The sequence below is a fragment of the Calidris pugnax genome, unplaced genomic scaffold (genome assembly GCF_001431845.1).
Source record: "Calidris pugnax isolate Ruff unplaced genomic scaffold, ASM143184v1 scaffold209, whole genome shotgun sequence".
Lineage (NCBI taxonomy): Eukaryota > Metazoa > Chordata > Aves > Charadriiformes > Scolopacidae > Calidris > Calidris pugnax.
Window position 1 is genome coordinate 1,060,245 of NW_015090978.1, and position 23,310 is coordinate 1,083,554.

At 41.0% G+C, this 23,310-nt stretch overlaps 2 protein-coding genes across 4 annotated transcripts in view; one reads left to right on the top strand and one right to left on the bottom strand.

Moving 5' to 3' along the window:
- The first annotated feature begins 223 nt into the window (after positions 1-223).
- On the top strand, positions 224-8,842 carry PPIC (peptidylprolyl isomerase C (cyclophilin C)). The gene is given in 6 exon segments (XM_014953452.1): positions 224-246; positions 248-389; positions 4,348-4,461; positions 4,947-5,040; positions 6,700-6,884; positions 8,273-8,842. Coding segments are annotated over 6 exon segments (687 nt in total). The 3' UTR covers positions 8,402-8,842.
- A 1,418-nt stretch (positions 8,843-10,260) lies between these two features.
- The window catches only part of SNX24 (sorting nexin 24), a 45,548-nt gene continuing 32,498 nt past the window's right edge, over positions 10,261-23,310 (bottom strand). For all 3 annotated transcript variants that reach the window (XM_014953462.1, XM_014953461.1, XM_014953464.1), the window contains 4 exons: positions 18,098-18,192; positions 16,904-16,936; positions 15,922-15,986; positions 10,261-11,303 (listed from right to left, as the gene is read on the bottom strand). In XM_014953462.1, the coding sequence (XP_014808948.1) occupies positions 11,233-11,303; positions 15,922-15,986; positions 16,904-16,936; positions 18,098-18,192 (264 nt within the window). In that variant the 3' untranslated portion in view covers positions 10,261-11,232. The remainder of the gene's footprint in view (positions 11,304-15,921; positions 15,987-16,903; positions 16,937-18,097; positions 18,193-23,310) is intronic.

Sequence of the window (23,310 nt, forward strand, 5' to 3'; positions counted from 1 at the left end):
AAGAGCCCCTCGGAGGAGAGCCGCGGGGTCTGCAGACACCGCACCTCGCCCACCGCCCACCTCATCCCGGACTGGCTCCCTAGCGCCAGCGCTTCCCCAGGCTCTGCGGGCCTCGCCCCTCCCATCCCCCCTCCGAAGCTAAGCAGGGCCAGCCCCGGCCGCCGCTGGGATGGGTGACCGCCCCGCCGCTCTCCCCTCCGCCAGCCCCCCCCCGCCCCGCCACATGGCGCGGGAGGAGCCGCCCGGCGGGCGCAGGCGCCGCAGCCGTTCGCCTCAGCGCCATGGCCGGCGGGGGGCCGGCGGCGTTCCTCGGCGCTGTCGCTTGCCTGTGCTTCCTGGCCCCGGGGGCTGAGGGCTTCAAGAAGAGAGGACCCAGCGTGACAGCCAAGGTGACTCTCGGGCGGGGCGGCTCCGCCGAACGGGAAACCCCCGGCCGCCGGCCTGAGGCGAGTCGGGGTCGGGGAGCCGTGAGGGGGCTGCGGCGTCTCCTCCGCAGGCTCCCGAAGGGGTAGATTTTCCTGCCGGCTCCGTGCCCGCTGTCGGGGGCTACCGAGGGGGTGGAGGCCGCCGTTCACCCCGGTTTTATAATGTAAAAGCGGCCCCTTGCCGGCTCCCTCCTTCCCGGGCCGGATCCCGGGCCCCAGGCGGGGGTCGGGTTTGGACAAATGCCTTAACTTTGCCGTTTTATAAGTGTTCTGGTTGGGTTTGGGTTGGGTTTTTTTTTGGTGGTTTTTACTTTTTTTTCTTACCCCCTTTCGGGCACGGCCCCTGTCAGTGGGCGCTGGCACGCCTCAGGCTTCCCGGTGGGCCCCGCCCGCCTCTGGCGCACGGGAACAGTAGCTTTAAAATCCCTAATTACACCTTTGGTGTGGCCGGGGGTGGTTTGGGGCTGCAGCCTGGATGTGTGTCCTCGCTGGCTGCAGCCCCTGGGGGGGTGCTCCGCCGTGCTGGGCTTAGTTCTTGTGTGTCCCCCCTCCATCTCTGCTGGAGCTCTCGGTGTCCCGAGCTGTCACCCCTGAGCTGTCACCGTACTGACCTCTTCTTTCTTGTTCCCTGGTCGTTCCTGCGACAGGCCCGGGCACCTGGTGTGGGTTAAAATGTGACCTGAACCCCGTGGTGACTCAGAGAGGGCTGCCATGGGGACCCGGCATGTGGGGTGGCTCGGTGTGGCCCGTCTCCTCCCAGGGCAGGGTGGTACCTGGGGCGATGGCAGGTGGCACTGCCCCAGGGATGGGATTGCTGGCCCTGCCGCCTGGCAGCAGGATGGGGATGGACCCAGTAATGGCAGCACGCCGGCACTGCTTTCCAATTTCCAAAACGCTGCTGCTGTCACAGGAACGCAATCTGCTCCAGCTTTGGGTAGAGTAGGGATGAGGTCTTTCCACCTCTCCACCCGCGCTCAGGAGTGCTGTGCTCCTGGTGAGAGACACGTCCACTTGTGAAAGCCTTACAGACCAGGGGCAGAGCTGCTTCCTCAGCCACAGGCTGTGCCTTTGACTCTGGACTTCATTGCCACCATTGCCTACCGTCATCATCGTAGACATCACCATGATTGCCATCATGAATTTGACCTTTTTGGGTGGGTATGTGTGTAAATCTCCTATGTTTCAGCCTCCAAATTGTCTTCTGGCAATATATTCCAGTTTAATTATGCGTAAAGTACTTTGCTTCTTCAGACCTGCTTGGGAATCCATTTTTATGCCATTTTTTGATTCTTACATTGTGGGACAGAGTATTTCAGCTGCCCATTTTCCTTGTCCAAGCTGCTTATCAAATCACACCAGTTTTCTCTCTTCCAGCTTGCATAGTTTTATTTAATCTTTCTTCATGTGAAAGGTATTCCAGGTCTTTGAGTATCTGTGCTTCCCTTTTCTCTACCTTTTTAAGGTTGATTTTACCATTCTGCAATAGAGAAGCCAGAATTACATGCAGCACTCAGGGTATGAACACACAGTAGCATAATTATTCCCATCTCTTGTCCTTAGCCATTTTTAATTATTTCTAACATTCATTTGCCTTCTCTGACCTTCACAAGCCCAGAGCCAAACTTTTCATCAGACTGCACAGGGTGACTCCAGATATCTTTTCTGAGTGGTAGCTGATTTGGGACCCCTTGTTGCGGCTCTATAGTCCTCTTCTGCATGCAGTATTTTGCCTTTATCAGGAGTTTGTTTGTCATTATGTTACCTGGTCTCTAGGAATCCTGAGATCTTTCTTTCACAGTCAGTTCCCCCTCTCCTCCCCCCACCCCTGCCTTCCCCAAATAGTTGAATACTTTTGGATGTTTTTTGGTTTTTTTATTTTGATATACACCATCTTGTGTAAATTATATATGAATATGTTCATGAGAACCAACCACTTTTACAGGTGGACTCTTTCAGTCTTGAAATACTTAAGCAAATTGTAAGTAGGATTAAATATATATATGAATCTAAATATATAAATATTAGTAAGACTGAAAATTTATAATATTTATTTTCTTTAAGAGGTTTTGGTGAAGAATCTGGCCAGATGTTTTTTGAGATTTGAGACTTCTGTGTTGACCAGCTCACTAGAGTCTCTGTGCTTACTGACCTTCTAGAGAACTTCGGGAGATATGCTTAAGAGGACATGGCTCCTCTTTGCAAAAGTTGCATCTAGAACTACCAAGTATTTCCATATTTGATTTCCTGGCCAGAAATACGCACAGACACCTTATGTGGTGCATAGTTAGGAAGCGCAGAGCTTTCCAAATCACCCAAGTGTGTAGCACAGGTATGTGGAGTTCCAACAAGAAGCCAGGAACTTACTGTTTGTTCACAAACACAGAATAAGTTGAAGCAACGCTTTTTGAAAATACTGGGCTTGCTGCTTGAGTGAGCAGCTCTGCCATGAGTGAAGCCTTCTGCTTGGGTTAGGTTTACCATATATGATGGGTTTGTCTCCATGTGCTCTATGGAAATGTTTGATGTTACTGCTACCTGGGGTCATTGTTTGGTAGCCGCCCTTGTGTTACTCATAGATATGATTGTTTGTTTCAGGCAGTCCTTCTACTAGGACACCATTCCCAGGCAAAATAAGGTGCATTTAGAAAATGCGGGTAGGCTATAACCCTTACCTAGATAACCCAGGGAGCAAAATTCAGAGAAATGTGTCTAAAAAAAGGTTATGAAGTTAGTGAAAGTGTGCTGTTAATACTTTGGGAGCCACACATCTAAGAAGTATGTTGTTTAGTGCCAAGTGCCAGGGAAATGAATGAGGTGTATCAAAAGGAATTTTATTTTCTTTACGGAGCTTTTATAGCGTTAGCCAAAAGTTCAACAGTCAAAACCACATGGAAGATCAAGAAACAGTAGAAATGTTTAGCAGGAGAGCGTGAAAGAGGCATTCACATTGGAGAGACTGTGGTCATTTATTATCATCCTTGGACTAATTTCTTAGCGTTGCAGACAAGTAATATTTGGTCGAGTGCCACAAGGAACAGCATATACCACATCATAGGAATACACATTGCTGTTTCCTAGAAGTTGTAATAGTCTTTATGTAACTTTTTCAGAACTTCAAAATGCCTCATTTCCTGACAGCTGTTCCTATTTTCAGTAATTGTTGGAACATTTTTGCACGTTCAAATATGCATTCATATATTCTGAACTATATTAAAATACTTTATAAATCATTTGCCTTTTTGAAGTTGTTTTTTAGCAACATCTATGTTGAAACTTTTAGGCAATCAGCTGAATAATTTAGCCCGGTTATTTCTTTTCCAGGTTTGAATTCATATTTAGGAAAGTGACTCCTTGCCTGAGCCATAGGACTTTCTTCCCACTGTTTGTCAATTCAATGAAATTTAGGCTTTCACCTATACTTAATCACATGCGTGCTAATGCCTTGAACAGTGAAGACTGTGAGTGGATAGCAAACTATTGATTGCGGGGAGTGTTAGTGCTATAGTTCCTTGTTATTGTTCACCACACTGGAACAGCATCATTGCTTTTCCTTAGTTTCAGGTTGGATCTATTCTGTACAGCATTAAAGACATGCTTGTATGGGAAAAATCTTTGAACACTACCTTCAAACTTGTGAGGCAGCAGTCTCGCTGAGCCCTTAAAAGCAATAACAATCAAATAACAATCAAAACTATGCATTTTGATAGTCTCAAACTATAGTTCTCAAACAGTTTTCTGCATAATCTAATTTTGGTAGCTCTGGTAGCTCTGAAAGCATTTTTCTTAAATAGCACCTTCAGGAACGGAGGCATTCTATTAGATGAGCCATAAGCAGTTTGCTAATGCCTTGGCTTTCAAAAGCTTGGCCTTTTTGTTGCGCTCATGTTTGTATCACTTTTGTTCTCTTCACCAAAACGTTCAGGTGTTCTTTGATGTGAAGATTGGAGACAAAGATGTTGGCAGAATTGTAATTGGATTGTTTGGAAAAGTTGTGCCAAAGACTGTGGAGAACTTCATTGCGCTGGCAACTGGAGAAGTATGTTTGCAGTTTTCTTCCACTGTGTACTCAAGTTTGGATTGGGAAGTAAATATTTGTTTAATGCTGTTTCAGTTGTGAACTGATGATCTTAATTCATTGGAGCCTGTGCAAGAGTGCCATCCCCCAGGCTGTACTCTGCCGTGTGTCTTCTCAGGACCTTGGGGCTTGTTTCACAAGATGTAATTGTGAGGTGTTGCATACCACCACCTCAGTCTGTCCCTGCAGGTCTAGCATGCAGAGGTGCTCTGTTCAGATACCAGTCAAATCAAGACAATGGTGTTGATCTCCCAAACAGCACCTGCTTTGTGGCAGTGCAGCTTCGCTGCATTCACCGGCGTCTCAGGTTGATTTGTTTCTTGGCAGTATTTGTCTCCGGTGGTGGTCTGTGCTGTGAAATCTGGCCATTCACCACATCTGTATTTCCATATGACTGTATAGAACTGGATGTTGTGTTCATTTAAAGAATTATTTCATTTTCTTAGAGAGGATATGGATACAAAGGAAGTAAATTTCATCGTGTGATCAAAGACTTCATGATTCAAGGAGGAGACTTTACAGCTGGAGATGGATCAGGAGGTAACATGCTTGGTATCTTCTAGGTTCCCTTTCCTTTCTTTGAATGTCTGTGGAAAAGATGGGCAAATTAGCAGATTGTCTTGGTCTTTCAGCTCACATAAATTAAAAAAAATCCAACAAACCAACAACCACCATTTGTTTTAGAGCATCTAGTACTTTTCCAAGCATCTTGGAACATAAGCTGCAGTCATTTTGATAACCTGATTATAAGTATGTGTAGAGCTTCCTTTATCCTAAATTTTTGCAGATCTTTTCTGTTTGTGGCTTGTCTCTGTTGAAGAAGCATGGCTTTGTGTGGTGGGCTGGCCCACCAGCTGAGCTGCTCCTGCAACATACTGTCTCCAAAAGATGGATGTCTCCACCCTTCCTCTGCTCTGGCTTTTCGACAGCATGTTCCTTCCCTGAGGCACTCACTGATGGCATGTAGACCTGAACCAATTCAAGTCATCTGGCAGAAAACTACTCTGAGAGGAAATGGTGAAAGTATGTAGAGGGAAGGCAGGTGGGGAAGGAGTAGGCTGTCCTCTCTGCCCTCGGCTCAGCCAGTTCTGTGGAACCTCCTTAAAATGTGTGATGGGAAGGAATTTTAAAAAGGAGTAGAGAAATTAAAAAATGAGGGTCATGCCCTCTCCTCTTTTTTCCTCTTAATGAGTTTAAAACCGTGAATTTACTGGTGGTGCGAGTTCTGGTGTGTGCATCACTTCTCCCCTCCTGAGCCTCCAGAAGACCAGTTGAGTCCACACAGAAGAGCGATCCCAGGGCAGCATCTCTTGTTGCGTGCACTCTGGCTTCTGATTTCTTGTCTTCCTTTACACACACATTCTTTATGTGCTACAATTTGAACTGTCTGCATAAAGCGTTAGTGATTTCCCCGCTGGGACAGAATGGGAAACACGCTTTTCCTTGCAGCAAACAATGGGGAAGGCTAAAATACCAAAGATAGGGTTTTAGCATTAAAGGTAGGCAGTGTTTGTTTGCCTGCTAATACTGTTTATTGGGATAGCATCTGCAGGTTTTGGGAGCAGCATCATGCTAGGCGCTGTACAAATAAAGAATGGGATGGTCAGCCTTTTCAAAGTGATGGTGGTTTAAACATGACTCAAATGTTTTCTCTTCTGAACTGTCTTAGAAACATCAAAATCCTTATGTAATGATTGTACAAATCCACTCCGAGTCCTTTAGGCTAATTTCCATTTGGTCTTCGTATATTTCTAAACATGTCTAAAGCAATTTCATATTAGGAGGAAAAGTTGTAAAAGTAAAGACTAAAATTGTCACAAAATGTGGCAACCTTACTTTCAGCATATTTTACGTAATTTAAATTTGTTGTTCAGTGCCATATGGAAAGAGGACGTTTGAAGATGCTCAGCTTGCCTGTTAAATTCAAAGGATAAAACATCATCAGCTTTAAATATTCTCTCCTTATATGTGGTGTTTAGCTTATCTTTAGGCACAAAATGCTCCAACTCTAAAAAAACTCAGTGAAATTCAGTGAAATCATCTATGGCAATGAAACAGTGATGTTGCTGTACTTACTCGACCAATGAATCTTCAAGTCCTGAATTTATGCTTTGTTTTTCCCATTTTTGAACAAAAAGGTTTTGTTTTGTTTTTTTGTTGGATGTCTTTTTAAGTGTGCTTTCTTGTTTTATGTCATAGGAAGAAGCATCTATGGAGAAAGGTTTCCAGACGAGAACTTCAAACTCAAACACTATGGAATTGGATGGGTTAGCATGGCTAATTCTGGCCCAGACACCAATGGATCCCAGTTCTTCATCAGTGTGACAAAGCCTTCCTGGCTAGATGGAAAACATGTAGTATTTGGCAAAGTCCTTGATGGAATGGTAAGCTAAAAGTTGCGACAAGATGAATCCAATAAAATCTGGACAAATTCTGCCGCATGGTATATCTGTTAGTGTAACTTACACCATTGTGGTTCAAAACGATTGAGTGTTTATCTAATATGTGCATGGTAGAAAATGAGTGTGACGAGTCTGGAGCTGGACGATTTAGAATTGAAATAGCAAATGGTGACTGCAGAAATGGAAACTTAAATCGTGCCTTTGGCTTTCGCAGCTCTTGTTTCAGACCACTAACTACAGAAATCAACACTGACTCCTTTGCAGATTACAAATGGAATAAGTTCAGGTCCCCCATTCGCTAACGCTGTTAGCCATGAAATAATTGTATTTCTACAAGCTAAAATCTAATTTTGTAGCCTGTGCTAGTTATGGATAGCACTTTCACTGTTAGGGTTTTTAGAAGCCATGAGCGTAAAGTATGTAGACACATATTCAGATCTGTTTAAAAAGAAAAAATAATTTAGTTAATTCCTTCAAATTGTACACAGCTGCAGAACTGATCAAAGGCCAAATACAATGTAAGTTTAAAAACAGCACTTCCAACTGATTATAATTTTAGTAGTCTGGTTTTCCTTTTAAATTATTCCATTTATTCTCTATTTTGAAATGAGTGGGGAAAACACGAACTGCTGCATTGGCCAGTTCTTTGAGGAGCTTGAAGACCTCATCAGAACACTTGCCCCTCCCTCTCCCACATTCATATTGAATTCAACTCTCATGAGCTACAGTAGTCGCTGAAAATGTTTGAGGAGAGATTTAGACTAAGTTTCAGTTTAGTTAGGTTAGTGGACAAGTATCCAAAGTGAGGTTGTCAGTATTCCTAACTGAATTTTGTCTTTTAAAAATACTACTTTAATTAGGTGTCTAGCGGGAGGCCAGTACCTGTGCCTGTACCTGCCTGACTGGAGGGCATGGTACCGAACTTAAAATCAGTGTTTGTGTGTTATAATAAAGGTAAAAGCAGTCATCAAATTTATTGAAGCACAGTTACGCCTGTGTGATTAGAAAAGTAATTACTGCTCATCCTCTATGATCCCCTAATTCACTTTCTGCTCAGGGGCTACACATAGACCCTGTATGTGCTCGATTGATCAGCTGAAAGGATATTTTCAGTTGCCCCTTCATAATATTTTTGTTGGCTGAAAGTTTTTATAACAGGCAGACAGCCTCCCGTGTTCTTCTGCCAGCTGTGTGTGGGTTGCAGTGGCACAGCTGTTGATGTGGGAACTCCACAGGGTAAAGGTCTTTGTTCAGAAGTTGCTTAATAAATAATAATGCTGGGAGCACTTAGTTGTTTACTCGGTACCAGACTTGAGCCACTGGAGTTTCCTTGGCTAAACTGAACTTTTTTTCTTTTTTCATTTTACCAGTCTGTGGTGCACTCGATAGAACTCCAGCAGACAGATGAACACGACCGGCCCCTTCAAGACTGTGTGATTGTGAACAGTGGCAAAATAGCTGTAAAAGAACCATTTGTAGTTGAAGTAGGCGACTGGTGAGACCAACAGTCAGAAAATGCAAAGTAAAACTTAATCACTTTTCTTTAAGGCCTGTTTTTGACTTATCTTAACTATCCATGGAGTTTTCTCCTCAAAACATACGAGGCTATATTTAGACAATATCTATCATTGCCAAATATATAAAAGATACAACCATTTCTATAACAACTTGGTGGAGCTGTCACTCCTTGAAATTCAAGACATATCCCACTAAATCCTAGACCTTGCAAAAAAAGTCTTTGTGGAAAAATTTTAGAAGTACTTCTATTTTTTCAAGGTTTGAAATGTAGTAATTTTGTTATTTTTGGAAATTTTTGCAGTATTTTTTTTCCTCCTTTCAACTGAAAATATTATTTTCTGTAACAGTATCAGCATTTTTAAAAATAAAAAAAAGTAAAATACAGACGTGTTTTGGATAAATAAACTTTGATTTCAAATGAATACTTACTGAAGGCCTTTTTCTATTCCTGCCGCCAAAGGCCTTTTCTTCTCACTCCAGTTGATTCTGCAGAGCAGGCAGGGGTTGGTCGCCGCTCTCCAGGAAATGAGGTTGTAAGGCTGGAGTGGGGATGGCAAATTCCTCTGATCTTCACGTCCAAAGTCCCTGCTGTCTTTCAGAAAAAACCCCACGGTGTTCAGATACCATCCTGCAATCAGGAGCGAGCAGCTCTGTCTATTGTTAAGATAGATCATCCGTTAGTAACTGATTAAAGCAGAAGAGTCCTTGTCCTTAAGTCCTTAAAATACCTTTAAGCCGACAACACTACCTGGTGGCGTTTAAACGAGGTCAGCGTGAGGTACTGCTCAGAGACAGCCGTGTTTGTTAGGCTCCTGACAGGGTGCTCCACGGGACAGAGATGGACAGTTCCCAGTGTGGTGCATCTCCAGAGAGAAGAGCGGGTGCTGGGACGGGAGGAGGGATGGGTTCACCCACCCGCGCAGGAGGCAGCACGCCGCTTACCCGCGTGGGCTGCTGCAGGGGCTCCCGGGTCCCCCGCGAGGTCTCCAGGCTGGGAGCAGCGCAGGGAGCAGGGAGTAGGGTGGCAGAGACCCCGCAGGTCCCTGGGGACACCCCCTCTCCCACAGGGACGGGCAGGATGTACCTCTGCTCCTGACACATGGTTGGTAGTTCCAGGGTGCGTCTGCTGGTTCACCATCCACCCTCCTGGGGACCCTCCGGAGGGTAAATACTGACGCTTTTTATCAGAGTCCTCTTTGAAAGAGAGCTAGAGGAGGACTTGTCAAGGGCCTCTAAATTTGCCTAATACTAGCCCATTAGTCTTCCATTTTACCCCTGTTCATGTTTCTTTCCATTAACCGTCTGAAGTAGAACTCTCTGGGAAGCGGTGCCAGGCAGTAACAGTGAGAATGCCTCAGACTTCCTTGCCTAAAATAGCCTTCCGCTGGTAGCCAAAAGCTTTCCTAGAGGTTGATGCCACAGTCAGCAGAGAGGGTTCTGCTGCCTGACCAGATGCTTTTGTCAAAGTCCCAGCTTGTCACCGTCCCCAAGCAGCTTTAAAACGGATTTTCGTAGTCAGCGGGAGGCAGCGCCTGCGTCGGCGGGGTCAGGCTGCTGTCGGTGTCTAGCTTTGCCCGTCCTCTGATGACCCCAATGACTTACTGGCTGTTCAATTACACTGAATTCTCCCCCCACCTCCTCCACATCCTGCAAGACACACGCTTTTATTAAGCCCAGTGTGTTCAGAGAGCAGGGTGCTGAGAGTCTTAAACGAGCAGACGCACAGGTATTTTCTCCTGCTTCATGAGGAGGTATCTCCAAGACCCATCTCTGATGACACAAGCTCAGTGAAATGTCTTGGTTGAACAGAAATGCACAAAAAATACACTGAAGCAGTACATTCGTGTTCTAGTAATTTATTTTGTAACGTCCAGTAGCACACATACAAATTTCCAGTTAAACCTGAACACATATGAGTGTATATATATATGTATCAGTTTTATGATTTTCCTACTTAATCATATTCTTGCTTCTTGATTAGATCTTCTTGATTACCACAGAGTTGTATGCTCTATGACTAATAAAATGTTAAGATATGGAATACAGTCTGCAAGTTGATGTGAAGAGTAAGCATCCAAACAGATGAGATGCCGTAACTGAACGGAGGCGCATAAATGCCATGTAATATCCCCTAGTAGATAAAATCATTGCAGCTGAAATCTAGGACATTTCCTGAGAGAGCGCTACGTACTTCAGAATATGGAAGCATGCTTTCCAATAGAAGCTCTCCATACACCTGCATTGGTTCTTTTCCAACCTGGTATTAAACAGATTCAAAATAATTTCAGAAAAATGAATGAAGTACTTCTAATTTGCTTTCAATTTCTCCTTGCTTTAAATTTAAATTTTTTTTTTTTTTGGCAATTCCTCACACACTCTCTCCAGTGCCAGCACTTTTAATCCACCCACTGCCAGCAATGGGTAACGTGCTGGGAAAAATCCTGGTGCAAAAAGGTTTAGTGTAATTTATGATAGAAATTATAGAAATAATTAGTAAAGCTTTCAATTCTTTTCAAAGGTTAGTGTAATTCAGTGTATGACTTTCAGCTTTTAGTGTTAAATAGTTAGAGCATGTCAATATATAGAAGGTATAAATAACTTCAACACTGTTTTTCCCATATCTTTCTTTTTTAAAAAGCAGCAATTGTAGTGGCATTGATTTTATTTAAAAAGATATAATGCTTGAACTTAAACTGAGGTCGTGCCTCTTGCTTCTGAGCACATTTTTTCACATCACAGAATTTTATTCCTGTTAATTCCATTAAACATGACTCGGAGACTTGATTCAGCTTCTTCTAGCCACGCGTCACTTCTACCTGGGCAGTAAATGAGGATAAAATATTCCATGTAGAATGCCTTCTATAACCACGTTTGGAAAGTCATCTGGGGAAAAAAAAAAAAAAAAAAGGAAAAAAAAAAAGGTTTCTTATCTACATCAGTACAATATAAATGTTTTTGTGAAACTTAACTAGGTAAGGCCCCGTGTAATTTGGGTTACTGCATCACTCAACTGTTTATCCGTGCTGGGGATGTGCTATTAGTAATGCTGTTTCAGCACTAAAGCCACTTCAGTGTAGCACTGGGCATTGCATGAATGCGCTGCCAGATTTGTAGCTTATTGATTTAAAGGGATGTTCTAATACTTAATGCTGCTGGGCTCCAGCTCTTTATCTGAATCTTTTCTCACAAGGAAGATGGATTACACTGGCAATTCAATTTCTAACAAAATCTCAATATACTTGAAGGAATTCCAAGATTGCTACTGGGAATACTTCAAAGCTGTTTTTCCATTGTGGTTTACAGCAATGTTTAGACTGAGAAGACTCGAGGATGCCTATACAATCAGAGATGATTATTTGAGGCAGGGAAATTTCAGGCTGTCTAAGAATAAAATGTCATGTGCTACAAAAAGTCATCCCAGAATATCTGAAGGAAAAAAACCCCAAACACTATGTTCTTACCACAGATTTAGAGGAAACTGGCACTTAATTTTCATGTTGAATTTAGCATGAAAGAATTACCTGATAGATCCACACAGAGGAATGGCGGGGTGTACACTACTGAAGTGAAAATATTTTTCAGATGCACCAAATCCTGTGTTTTTAATGAAGGGTTTGCTTAAATCACTGGGCATTAAGAATTTCTGATCACATCTTACAATCTTAAAATTGCTAGTAAGCTAGGAGATGGGTTTACCTAGAAGAACGGACTATTTCTGATACAGAACTTTACACACTAATCAACCTTTCCTTCACCCGTCAGCCTCCAGGATATTCAAAAAGGGGAAATCAAACTTTTACAGAAGTCATTAGATGCTTGATAAATTACATCACCTAATGTGGGTGCGAAGTAGGTTTTGCCCCGAATTATTTTTCTAGAATCATTTTGGAGGTAAAAATATTGAGCAAAAAGTAGATTTGGACTCAGTGAGAAAAAAAAATAATACTTATTATCTTAAAGGTGTTATTTAATAAGGTGATTCCAGTACATTAAAAGATGTTACAAACAGATTTGTTTAGGATGCTTTAGGGTGTTTTAATGAACTGCAGCTTCCACTATAAACAATGCATGCGTGTTCTCCCCAACTTCTCATGGTAAATCATCATTATAAATTACTTGTTAATATTTTGAATCCAATAATGATTCCTCGAGTCCTGCAAGCTCAGCTAACCCAAATCACCCTGGTAGAATAACCCTGTGCTGTTGTCACTAATGTTATTAAAAATAAACTTGTAAGGGCAATCTGATGCTTTTCTTCTAAATCAAATGGTGCATTTTCAGAAACCACTTTTTACTGCTTCTTCTGTAACATGCAGAATATATAGGAAAATAACTATTGATTAAAAAAATGAGACAACTTTACAGCATCAGATTTACGGTGACGCTTTGTTGCTTAGAAAAATCAAGCATATTAATTTAAGTTAAATATATAAATACAGTGAAGCACAGTCTTGCAGATCTGTGATGCTTAGATGGCTTGAAGAATCCTCAAAACAATTTTCCAACAAGTGGCAGTAAATCTGGGATTCCATTTTTTAGTTTTTGATGTATCATTTTCAATTTGCAGCATTTTAGATTTGTCCTTCATTTTTCTTAAAAACAGTACATAATTTCCCCCACACACATCTTCAAAAAAAAACGTGTCCACCTTACACAAAAAGTGATGTGCTGATGCACTTAGGCTGTGCTAGATACATCACAAAAAAACACGTCTGACAGTCAGTGAGGTTTGTAACTATGAATCTTATTTTTGGAAAGTTGTCTTGCAACTCAACAATGCTTAAAGTCCAGTCAGTGCAATAAAGTGTGTGTGTGAGTGGGAAATAATGTTCCTTTGAGTGTTAATTCCAGAAGCAAAACCCCAAAATACACAATTTCCTGTTTTATGGGGAGGTGTTAACACAGGCATTCATTTATCCAGGAATAACTAACTCCAGTTCTGATCCAAACAACTGTCACAGTTTACCTATATCAAAGAGCACGTACAGTGAACAGTTATTTGTTAATGGACACTTACTTTTGGTCACAGTTTGAACCACCTTGGCTGCTTCTTACAAAGCAGAGTCTATCAAAGTAAGAACTGATCTGAGAGAGAAAATTTTAGGAAGTTCATCTGTATGTATTCTGTGCTGCAAACTAAAGACGAGGAAGAATTAAAGGCAATAGTAGTGGCATAAAAATTTTTTTTCTAACTAGACTTGAGTCAGCTACTGGAGCCTCTAGATGTATAACTCGGTTTTCTCCCTCCTTTAATAAACTACAACTCACATTCTAATTTGTGTTCTAATTCATTAAGCTAAAGAATAACTTGCAAATAAATCTGATTTTTTAGGGTCTTCAAATACAAAGAATGTTCACCTGCCATACGAAACTCTAAATGCTACGCGTCAAGGCCAAAAAATGCCTTGGCAAAAGCCTGAAAAGTTCTTTGTTTCAGATGTCATTAATGAGACCTACTTAACATTTAAACATGTCACGTATTAAAAGAGGCTTTTATCTTAATCCAAGTAAAGCACTACTTAAAAGAGTAGTTACAGAATTCATGATAAAGCTCCTAATGATTTCAAGAAAAGGAAGTGTAGCCTTACTCAGAGTGCACGTTAGGGAGGGAAGATAAATACCATCACAGAACTGCAAAATCTCGAATAGAAATCTTAGAGCAAAACCTTCCATGTGGGATGGAAACATTACGTACTGTCTTCATTTTTCAGGATAACTGTATATAAAATCCATTTTCTCTCTCAGGAATGGTATGGAATTAAATGGTGTTCGTAATTTACACCCTGCTCTTGAGGAATCCATGTTTGCAATTAAGGGGAGGGTTAAACAGTAAGATTAAGACATGCTAAGTGGCTCACTAAATATTTGTATAGGCAACATCTGGACCAACTTTTAGACAGAGGTAATCCTGTTGTCCCTTTGGTCAGAAGTGACCTTGTGAAGTGACCATCTGCCCTTCCTGTGCTTCATTGATGTTGTGATTTGCGCTCCAGCCTCAAATGGGCGTTCAGTCCACCTGACCACAGTAGGACACAGTCGAAGTGAAAACTAAACAACCCTGCAATGTGTTTCTAATGTGGAGCTCGGCCACATGGGACCTCTGCACTTGCTGTTTCAACTACAGCTTTAAGTTCAGTAGGACTCCACAGGGTCAATAGTGTTGGGTCACGCTACTAGCTAGGTTGGGCATTGCCTGCAAGAGAGACTATTTAACCCTCTCAAAATACATGAGCCCAGTCTCTATGGTTTTGAAAAACTGCTTGAAAAAACAATAGAATCGCAGAATGGTTACAGCTGGAAGAGATGACTGGTGGTCATCTGGTCTAAGGCCCTGCTCAAGCATGAACATCTAGAGCCAAGTGCCCAGGACTATGTCCAGGTGGCTTCTAAGTACCTCCAAGGATGGAGATATGCCACCACCACACTGGGAAACCTTTAACAGTGCTCAGTCACCCTCACAGTTGACAGATTGTTTCCTGATGTTCCCGATGTTCTTGTTTGCCACTCAAAAGAGCCTGTCTTTGTCTTCTTTACACCCTTCCTTCAGGTATTTATCTACATCTTGAGAAAATCTCAAGGAAGTACTCTTTGTTAGCTAAGAAACTACAAGCAAACAAAAATTCTTTCCCAAATTTACTCTTAAAAATTTCATGATTTTCAAGGCAGCTCAAGAACCTGACTCTTGATTTAAAAAAAAATAAAAAAAATCTTAATTTGCATCTGTGGGAGAAAATCCTCCCTTGAAAGTGTATTACACTTATAATACAAAACTTAGTGAACAAAACAGTTCAAACAAAATGAGAAACCCAGGAGGAACACACTACTAAAACTGGTATTTTTTTTCCCAAAAATTTTTTTTCACACATTTAATTTAAGACAGAGGATAAGTTCTCTGAATTAATAATGCAAAGAACGTCTTATAAAAAAAAAAAAAAAAGGGTTTATAACAAGCTCCTTCAAAAATTCTTTTGAATCTTGTATTAAGACATGAAGGCTAACGTAAATGTCTTGTGAAACACATCAATTATACTTAAAGTATACATTCTTCCCCCCCTGCCCCACCCTAAAGAGTTCTAGAGGTTATAAACTATAAGAAATAGTAACAATCCAAGTGGAAACACAAACATGCTTGCAGTAGATCGACTGGTGTTAAGGAAAAAAGCACTTACAAAGGACTGGGCCTCCAAGTTCAAATCCTTCAGGCAAAACAGCCCAAAGGGCGAACAAGAAGAAAGGCAACACAATGTTCTTCGTCTTTTGATTTGAATTCTCAGTAGATTTGTCTGAGAGAACAGCTCGGGGAGAAAATTCCACCCTTTTATAAATTGCCCACCCCATTTAGTGTTTTAATGGTATCTTACGCAAGAACTATCGTTTTATTGGTAGGTTATTAGATTTTGGACCAGTGTCATTTGACTAGGCCGGTATTAATAATAATGTGTTTTATGCGGTGCAGGGCCAGATCAGTGAAGAGCTGTTAACAGATGACAGGTTTGATTACCGTTGGCTTTAGGCAAGACATATGGATCCCTTAGGAACAGCAGCACAGGCTGGTGGGACAGTTTGCTGGAAAGGTCAAGAACAGGGATGTCAGTATCAAGGGACAGCAAGCAGAATATTCTACAAACTAGCTTTGATAAAGTGAGGTGGTCGAGCCCTGCAGGAGCCATGACGGTGCGTTTCTGCACACCAGTGCTGCCCAAAAAGGGCAGGCTCCATCTCCCGGGAGCAAACCTCGCTGCACCTCGGCCACACAGTGAAACCGTCAACCTGCAGGTGGAGGTGAAGGGGCTGCGTCCAGGAGGGACAGCTTGCAGCTGACACTGAGACCTCCTGATCCTTCTCTGCTCCCTGATACTTGGTGTAATGCAGGCTACGAAGTCACCTACAACCAGGCTCCATGGTCTACAGGCTCTTCGGGCCACCAAAGGGACTCCAAATTTCACCACCTTCTTCCAACCCCCAAAGTGGTTGCTGTACACCTCACCCATGAAGAGAAAGTCCTTGGAAGACCCTTACAGGGCTGTCTCCCATCCTGGACATCCTCCCCCAGCCAGTGCCAGCCCTCTCTGGTCTGCTCTGTATGTACATGTGCCAAGCAGAGCAAACAGATACATAAAAACCTCTAACAAACGCACAGGGGAGAAGCCAAGCCTCTAATTTCTTCTGCTAATTCTTCTTGCTATCAAAAATATACTTCAATGGGTAAAAAAACGTCCCCAGAAATATTTCAGAGCTAGCAGTATTCTATTAGGGTTTTGTAAAGAATTTTTCAATACAAGCGTAAGGATGCTCAATTCACACTGTGAATGGATGGATCTACAACAGCTGATGAAACTAGCCATAATATTTAACAAACAAATCTAATTTTAATGCTAAACTACTTCTGTTTTGTCCACTTCAAGGAACGTATACAGTAAACACCACTAATTTCAAGCAGTTTATTAATCTAGTGTCCTAGAAAGAGTAGGAATCAAGCTCACCTTGATTCTTCGGATTCTGTTTCATCAAAAGAGCTGCAAGTAAAGTAAGAGGAAACTTTGGTTACAACAAAATTAACTCTGCAATAAAAAATTCCCAGATCCTTTAAGACCCATCAAAGAGAGCAATTTTTTTCTGATCACTCGCTGCATAATGCAGTGCGATGGAATGAATGTGGGAGATCACATCATTTTACAACCGCCACTACTTGGAAATGACAGCATCCCTTTCACTCTTAACAGATTCATAATCATATCTATCTATCCATGAATCTATATATCTATCTATGACAGTGTACAGCCCCAATGAGGGTATTAGCTGATGTCATTATCTACAAGTGGAAATCACAAGTCTCTTAGCTTCCGAGTCATGCTTGAGACTTCCCTGGGCCATAGACACCTCTGAGTGCAAGAGGGCCTCAACATTATTTCCACCTTTTCCAACTGGCCTTCTCTCCAATGCAGATCCACACAGCCTCCCCCGAGGCGGAAAAGGGCCACCTTGCTTTCTGGGGAGCAAGTTCTCTTGGACTCTCTCTGCTGGACTTTCCAACTACGCCAGCTTGCACAGCACAAGCAATTATTCTCCCTGCAAACCTTACAGCTGCAGGTGGTAGCAGAGTTTCCAGTTACACTATTTTCTTTATTTCTGCAGTCATTATACTCATCATAATCATACTACGCTTCCGTTCTCCCACCCTGATCAAGAACCCTGCCCAGAGGAAGGGGGTTATTGGGGTAGATGCCATCAGAAAGGTGAAAGACCCCGTTTTCAAACACACACAGGAGATCATAAAATGATCACAGAATTAACATCTATTTTGTTCAGATACCAGGACCATAAAACACATGCAAAGGCTTCCTTCTATGCAACTTTAGTGAGTGTTTATGAATATTCTACAATATTCATTTCAGCAGATACTTCAAGATCTATGAGAAAATCATATTTTTCTCATCCAAACTCTCCTTTGCTTTCCAAGAATATTACATTAAACCTCACTTCTGCCTTTGAACAGGCTGGATTTATTTTACCACATTTTGGGGATGTATAAACATACTTAACATGAACCTAATGCCCATTTATTTTACGGTGTTACAGTTGGCAGCAAGACCATTTTAAGTCAATGGAATTGCATCAGCAGTGAGTGGATATGGGCCTTTTGGCCTCCATGTATTTTTCAGTAAATGAGAGCTTACCCGCAGCTTTCTGCTTTTGGCAAGGTAGGTACATGGCGAACATTCAGGAAATCAAGAAAAATTTTAGGGAGCTCTTCATTTTCTAAAATGACTGTCTGTAAAAAAAAGAAGGCACAATAGAAATCCAAGTTTTTTAAATATTGCACTTTTGTTCAAGCTACCAAAACATTTCCCACTTGCAACATTTTTCAAGTCTTCTCCATTTTTTGTTTCACCTATTTTGGAGAGCTTTATTTAAATAAGAAAACCACAGTTCTTAATGAATCACATATAAATACATTCAGCTTATGCTACTACATTCTGTTTCACCTGCCATCACTGGTGCCAAGCCAGATGCCTCTCAAGCAGAGGCGTCTGATTCTGGACCTAAATTATTGGCACGTTCATTTGTGACTAAAATTCTGTTTGTTTAAAACATGAAATAAAGCAGCTACAGCTCTCTGCTTTCATTTTCACCTCACAGAAGACTCCTGTCCAACACATCAGTGAAAATACAGTCTCCACTTTGTGCAATTTTATTAATGCGTGCCTTGGTAGATGCCAACAAGGGAAACTCTCTGCTTGCCTTGACAGACCAGCTTACGACGTATTCCTGGTATCTGGGCCGTGACTCCTAATGACTAAGCTCTGACCACAGAGCTGCTGGCTAGATCTGCCACAGTCTTCCACAGCAGTGACATAATGGCCGGACTCTATCTTCCTTTGTTCTTCCATTGATCAGATGATGATCAATTTTCAGTAAATTAATTACAAATATGCTTAAAGGCATGTAGCAGATAAATGACATGCTTAGGTGCATGTTCATCATGAAAGAATGACTTTTAAAGGAAACGACAGATCTCTGACAGCTTCAAAAAGGCAGACCAAAAATAATAGTTTATCTTTAATTTTCACACAAACAGTTCATAAATTCAACCAATGTCTCACCTGAAAGATCAAGCATCTATTTATTTACTAATTGTTCATACTGCCATACACTCCGTAACACACATACTTCACAGGCAAATGAAAGCCATAAGCTCTTCCCTAAAGAGTTTTACTTCATAAAGGCCTGGATCCAGAATGAACAGATGCATGGAAGAAACTTCACTACATCTGTAAATAAAACTACTTGTACAAGTAAAGCTATCCACGTTCATCCTGCTCATTGTCTCACTGATAGGAGAAACAAAAACTGGAGAAGAAACAAGACTGGTGATAGGAAGAAACAATACTCTGTTTACATTCAGGAGGTAACTTATTCCTGCCTGTGTATTCTTTTACATCACAGTATCACTAGGGAGATGCAATGATATGTAGAGGATAAAAGGATCTCGAAAAAAATTAAGTTGGAAGAGACATCTAGAGGTCATCTAGATTTTATAGCAGGTTTTTATAGCAAATGGTTTGTTTATTTGTGTAATGAAAACCCAGTTAGTGTAAAAATTACATAAGATGTACATAGACTTAAAGAAAAACACATTTGAAAAACAAAGATATTTGAGAAGATGTTCCTTTTTATGTTACATTTGCAAATGTAGACTCTCAATCCAGAGTGTGTATTTCTTCAACACCTGAGGCCATCACCAATGAGTTTGAGAAAAAAAGAACTGGGAAAAATGCAGCTTTTGAACTTTTTTTGTCCTAGATTTTAATGGGTGTAACAAACAGGGAGGTCTGAAACGTTGGCAAGTGTTAAGCCTTTCAGTTCACCTCTATAAGAAGATGCTGCATTAAAAAATGCCACTTGATTTGCATACTGCAAAATCAGCACTCTGCTGCTGCAAAATTTATCCTGTTCTGCATTCAGGTTATGCACAGAAGGAGGGGTGGAGGTGGATGCATATTCAGAGGGCGCGTGAACTGCATAGCAATGCATGTGACTTGCTCAAATAAAACCATCTTACTAATTATATGCAATGAAGAATGGCAAAAAGTTGTATAAAGATGTTTAAGGGCACCCAATGCTTACATGCAACTTCATGCCTACACCTCCTGACAGCTTTTTCTGAAAGTTGAGCTGCCTGCTGAGGCTGCTGAACAGAACAGTGACTGTCAAGGCAGAAGGGAAGGATACATCACTGTATAAAAGGAAATATCCCAACAGTTCTTACAAACCTATTTGTTTCTGCTTCGACTCACACCAGATAAATATCTCATTCTATTTCTTTTATTTTTTGTTCATGACATGCATCAAGTCGACCCAAGCCCTGCCAACCTTGCCCTGACCAAATATGTTCCACAAAAAGATGTAAGCAAATAGCATCTGTTTTAATGTGTTAATCCATATAGTTTGTTAACTGTCAGTAACTCTGCTTTGGTGATCAATAAACCTGAAAATGTAGCATCTGCAGAGAAGCAAAGGCAATTTTACACTGCACTGTAGTTTGGATGCTGCCTCTCCTGATTGGAAATTTTGTCATTTCCAGAATTTTATGATGGGAGGAATGACTGTATTGAACAAAGGAGGATTTTTCAACTGATGTAATGTAATGTGACATAAATTTTAAGGAATTAAAAAATAAATGAAGGCACAAGTTAATTATACTAATAAGGGTGCAAATTATCTTCTGGCTTGACTTCATTGGCTTCAATACAAAAAAGGGCCAGCACATAATCCAGCCATTTAATATGCATGGCACAAACCAAAGAAAAAGAGAAAAAAACCTGGGAACAACAAAAAAAAAAGCCAGCCACACTGGATTAGGTGTGTCTGTATAGCTGCATTTCTTGGTGGCTGCCCAAAGGGATGCCCAGAGAAAAATGCAAGCATTCTCAACTTCCTATTTAAGTTGTTCAAAAAACCACTCTTAATCAGAATTAAATGTTACCATAATTGGCTTAATTTACCTGGAACAACCCCTAGCACAACAGATTTTTGACTTCTGACTGAAATCTTGTAAGAAATACATATTTTGCAAACTTGATGATCTTTAAATAATAGCTGAGCAGAAAAGGAACCAGCAGGTAAAGTCTCTAAACCACTATCTATAATCTGTGATGTAACATGCTCAACCATAGCCTTTGTTCAAGTTAATATATGACATTGGCTTGTAAACAGGACTACTACCGTGTTTGCTCCACAATCAGAAACTTAAAGATATATATTTCCAAAGAAATAAAAACTCGTAATTAGCTTGTTAGCAATGTGAATTTCTCATACATCTGAATTCTACCAACATCACGGCCATGAGTTTCAAATATGGGCCCCAGAGTGCTAAATAGACTAATTTAAGAAAAAAACCAGCACGTGTATTTCCTTCCTGAAATAAATATAAAACCCCAGAACTAAAACACCTAACACAACCTCTGGCAAGTGATTTGGGAAGTGACTCCAGAAATACATTTTTCAAACTCATTGATTTCAGCTGAACTAAGAGTATAAGCGCCATATTTTCTTAGAAAATCGTAAAGGGTGTTTATCTGTTACTGTCACACTTTAATGAACTACTCCATGCTTCAGGAAAAAAAAACAAACCCACAAGGGAAAGCCTGATGTTTACATCAGCAGAAACGTCTTTTTCATCGAAAGGGTGCAATTATTATTATGTAACACAAATCACAAAAATCCCAATTTTTCTACCTTATCAGTTTCATAAAATCATGTTCCCTAAGGATGTCATTGATTAGTTGCACATGTTCTTTCACTGACATCTGAAATACTTAATTGTCGGTTATCTTTTCTACTTCAGCAAGTAAAATATAGTCACAAAATTGCAAAGGGACTTGTTCTGCCTTAACCTTAGCTAGATGCCATCATGCAGTGGAAAACAGTGCTAAAATATCACAGGATAATGCTCTCCAACAAGGGAGACATATAAACAGCATAATGATTTCCCACGAGTTTCCTTTTTAGAAAATTGTCACTAAAGCCAGGGTAAATGGTGACATATCTTCACAGAGGACACTGCAAAATCGAACACTGGCATTCTAGTTAGGTCCAAACCTACTCATCAGCCAATTATAACAGTAACTGAACATCTTGCTGAAAACCTGAACAAGACCACTGTGCTAACCTTAGGAGATCACGCCACAGGAATGCATCGTTTTCACAGATTTTTTTTTTTTTTTTAATGAAAAAGGATTTAAAAATTAATTTATTACAATCATCTATCATACTTTCTCAAGGTTGCTGGAACAGCTGTTGGTGGGGGAGAAATGAAAGTGGGGAGCTGAGTTACGAGGTTTTTAAGAGTCCTTACAGACTTTTCCATTCAATAGGGTTTAGTTTGAAATGCTGTACTGTTAGGGTGAAAAAGTTCATGACAGTTTTTCCTCTCTTCACAGGGAAAGATGCTTCACAATACCTAATTCAGTGGTGCAGCTAAAATGGGGGAGAAGAAAATCAATACATTCCAGCTACAGTAAGTAGGCTGGAGTGTCAGTCTCCACTGGGACCAAAACCCACATCTTTTAGAACACTTTAGAGTCTATATTCTTCTATTAACCTGCTTTTCCTGAACTGCTTTACACAGTCCCATGAAATGATAAAAAAGGTTACCAAAAGACCGCATTAACTAAAAAGCAAGTAGATGAAGGAACCAGACTTCTAAGAGCAAGCTTTCCTTTTTTTAAAGTAATAGCAGATACAATAATGTTTTATATTACCCATACTCATCTATGAAGAATCTCCTTTCTTCAGTGAGGATGTTGTTACAGGTTATCAACAAGAATTACTTCTAAATAAGCTGTCACTTAAGTTGTCATAGTAAGGACTCTCCTCTTTTCATTACCATCAGAAACATTCACTAATAGGCAGTTTTGTGAGAACAGGAGGAGGTTATAAGCCATGCTCAAAACTCTGTATAAAGATACAAGGAGCATGCAAACACACCTACAATGACACAGAAGTGATGGTCTGTATGAAGAACCAGGTAGTTAACACTCCCAGGCTATGCATCAAAGGGAAGTCAACAGTAAAAATGTCATCTACAGAGTGGAGCTTGAAAGTGAACAAGATACTGACGGCAGGTACTACATGCCAAAACACTACCAACAAAGATCCATAAGCTACTATCTGAAAGTTAATGTAAAGTCACAAAAGTAAAAAAAAAAAAAAACCCACAAAACAAAAAAACCCCAAAAAGCGCAGAGGGGAATTGCACCTCTGAACCTCAAGACTGGAAAATAGTAGAAAAATTCCTGCACCAACTTTCAGATCCATTTGTTATACTTCCAGCGAGCTTAAAACTCACCAGATACCTCCTGAGTGACAAATCCATCACAACATTCTC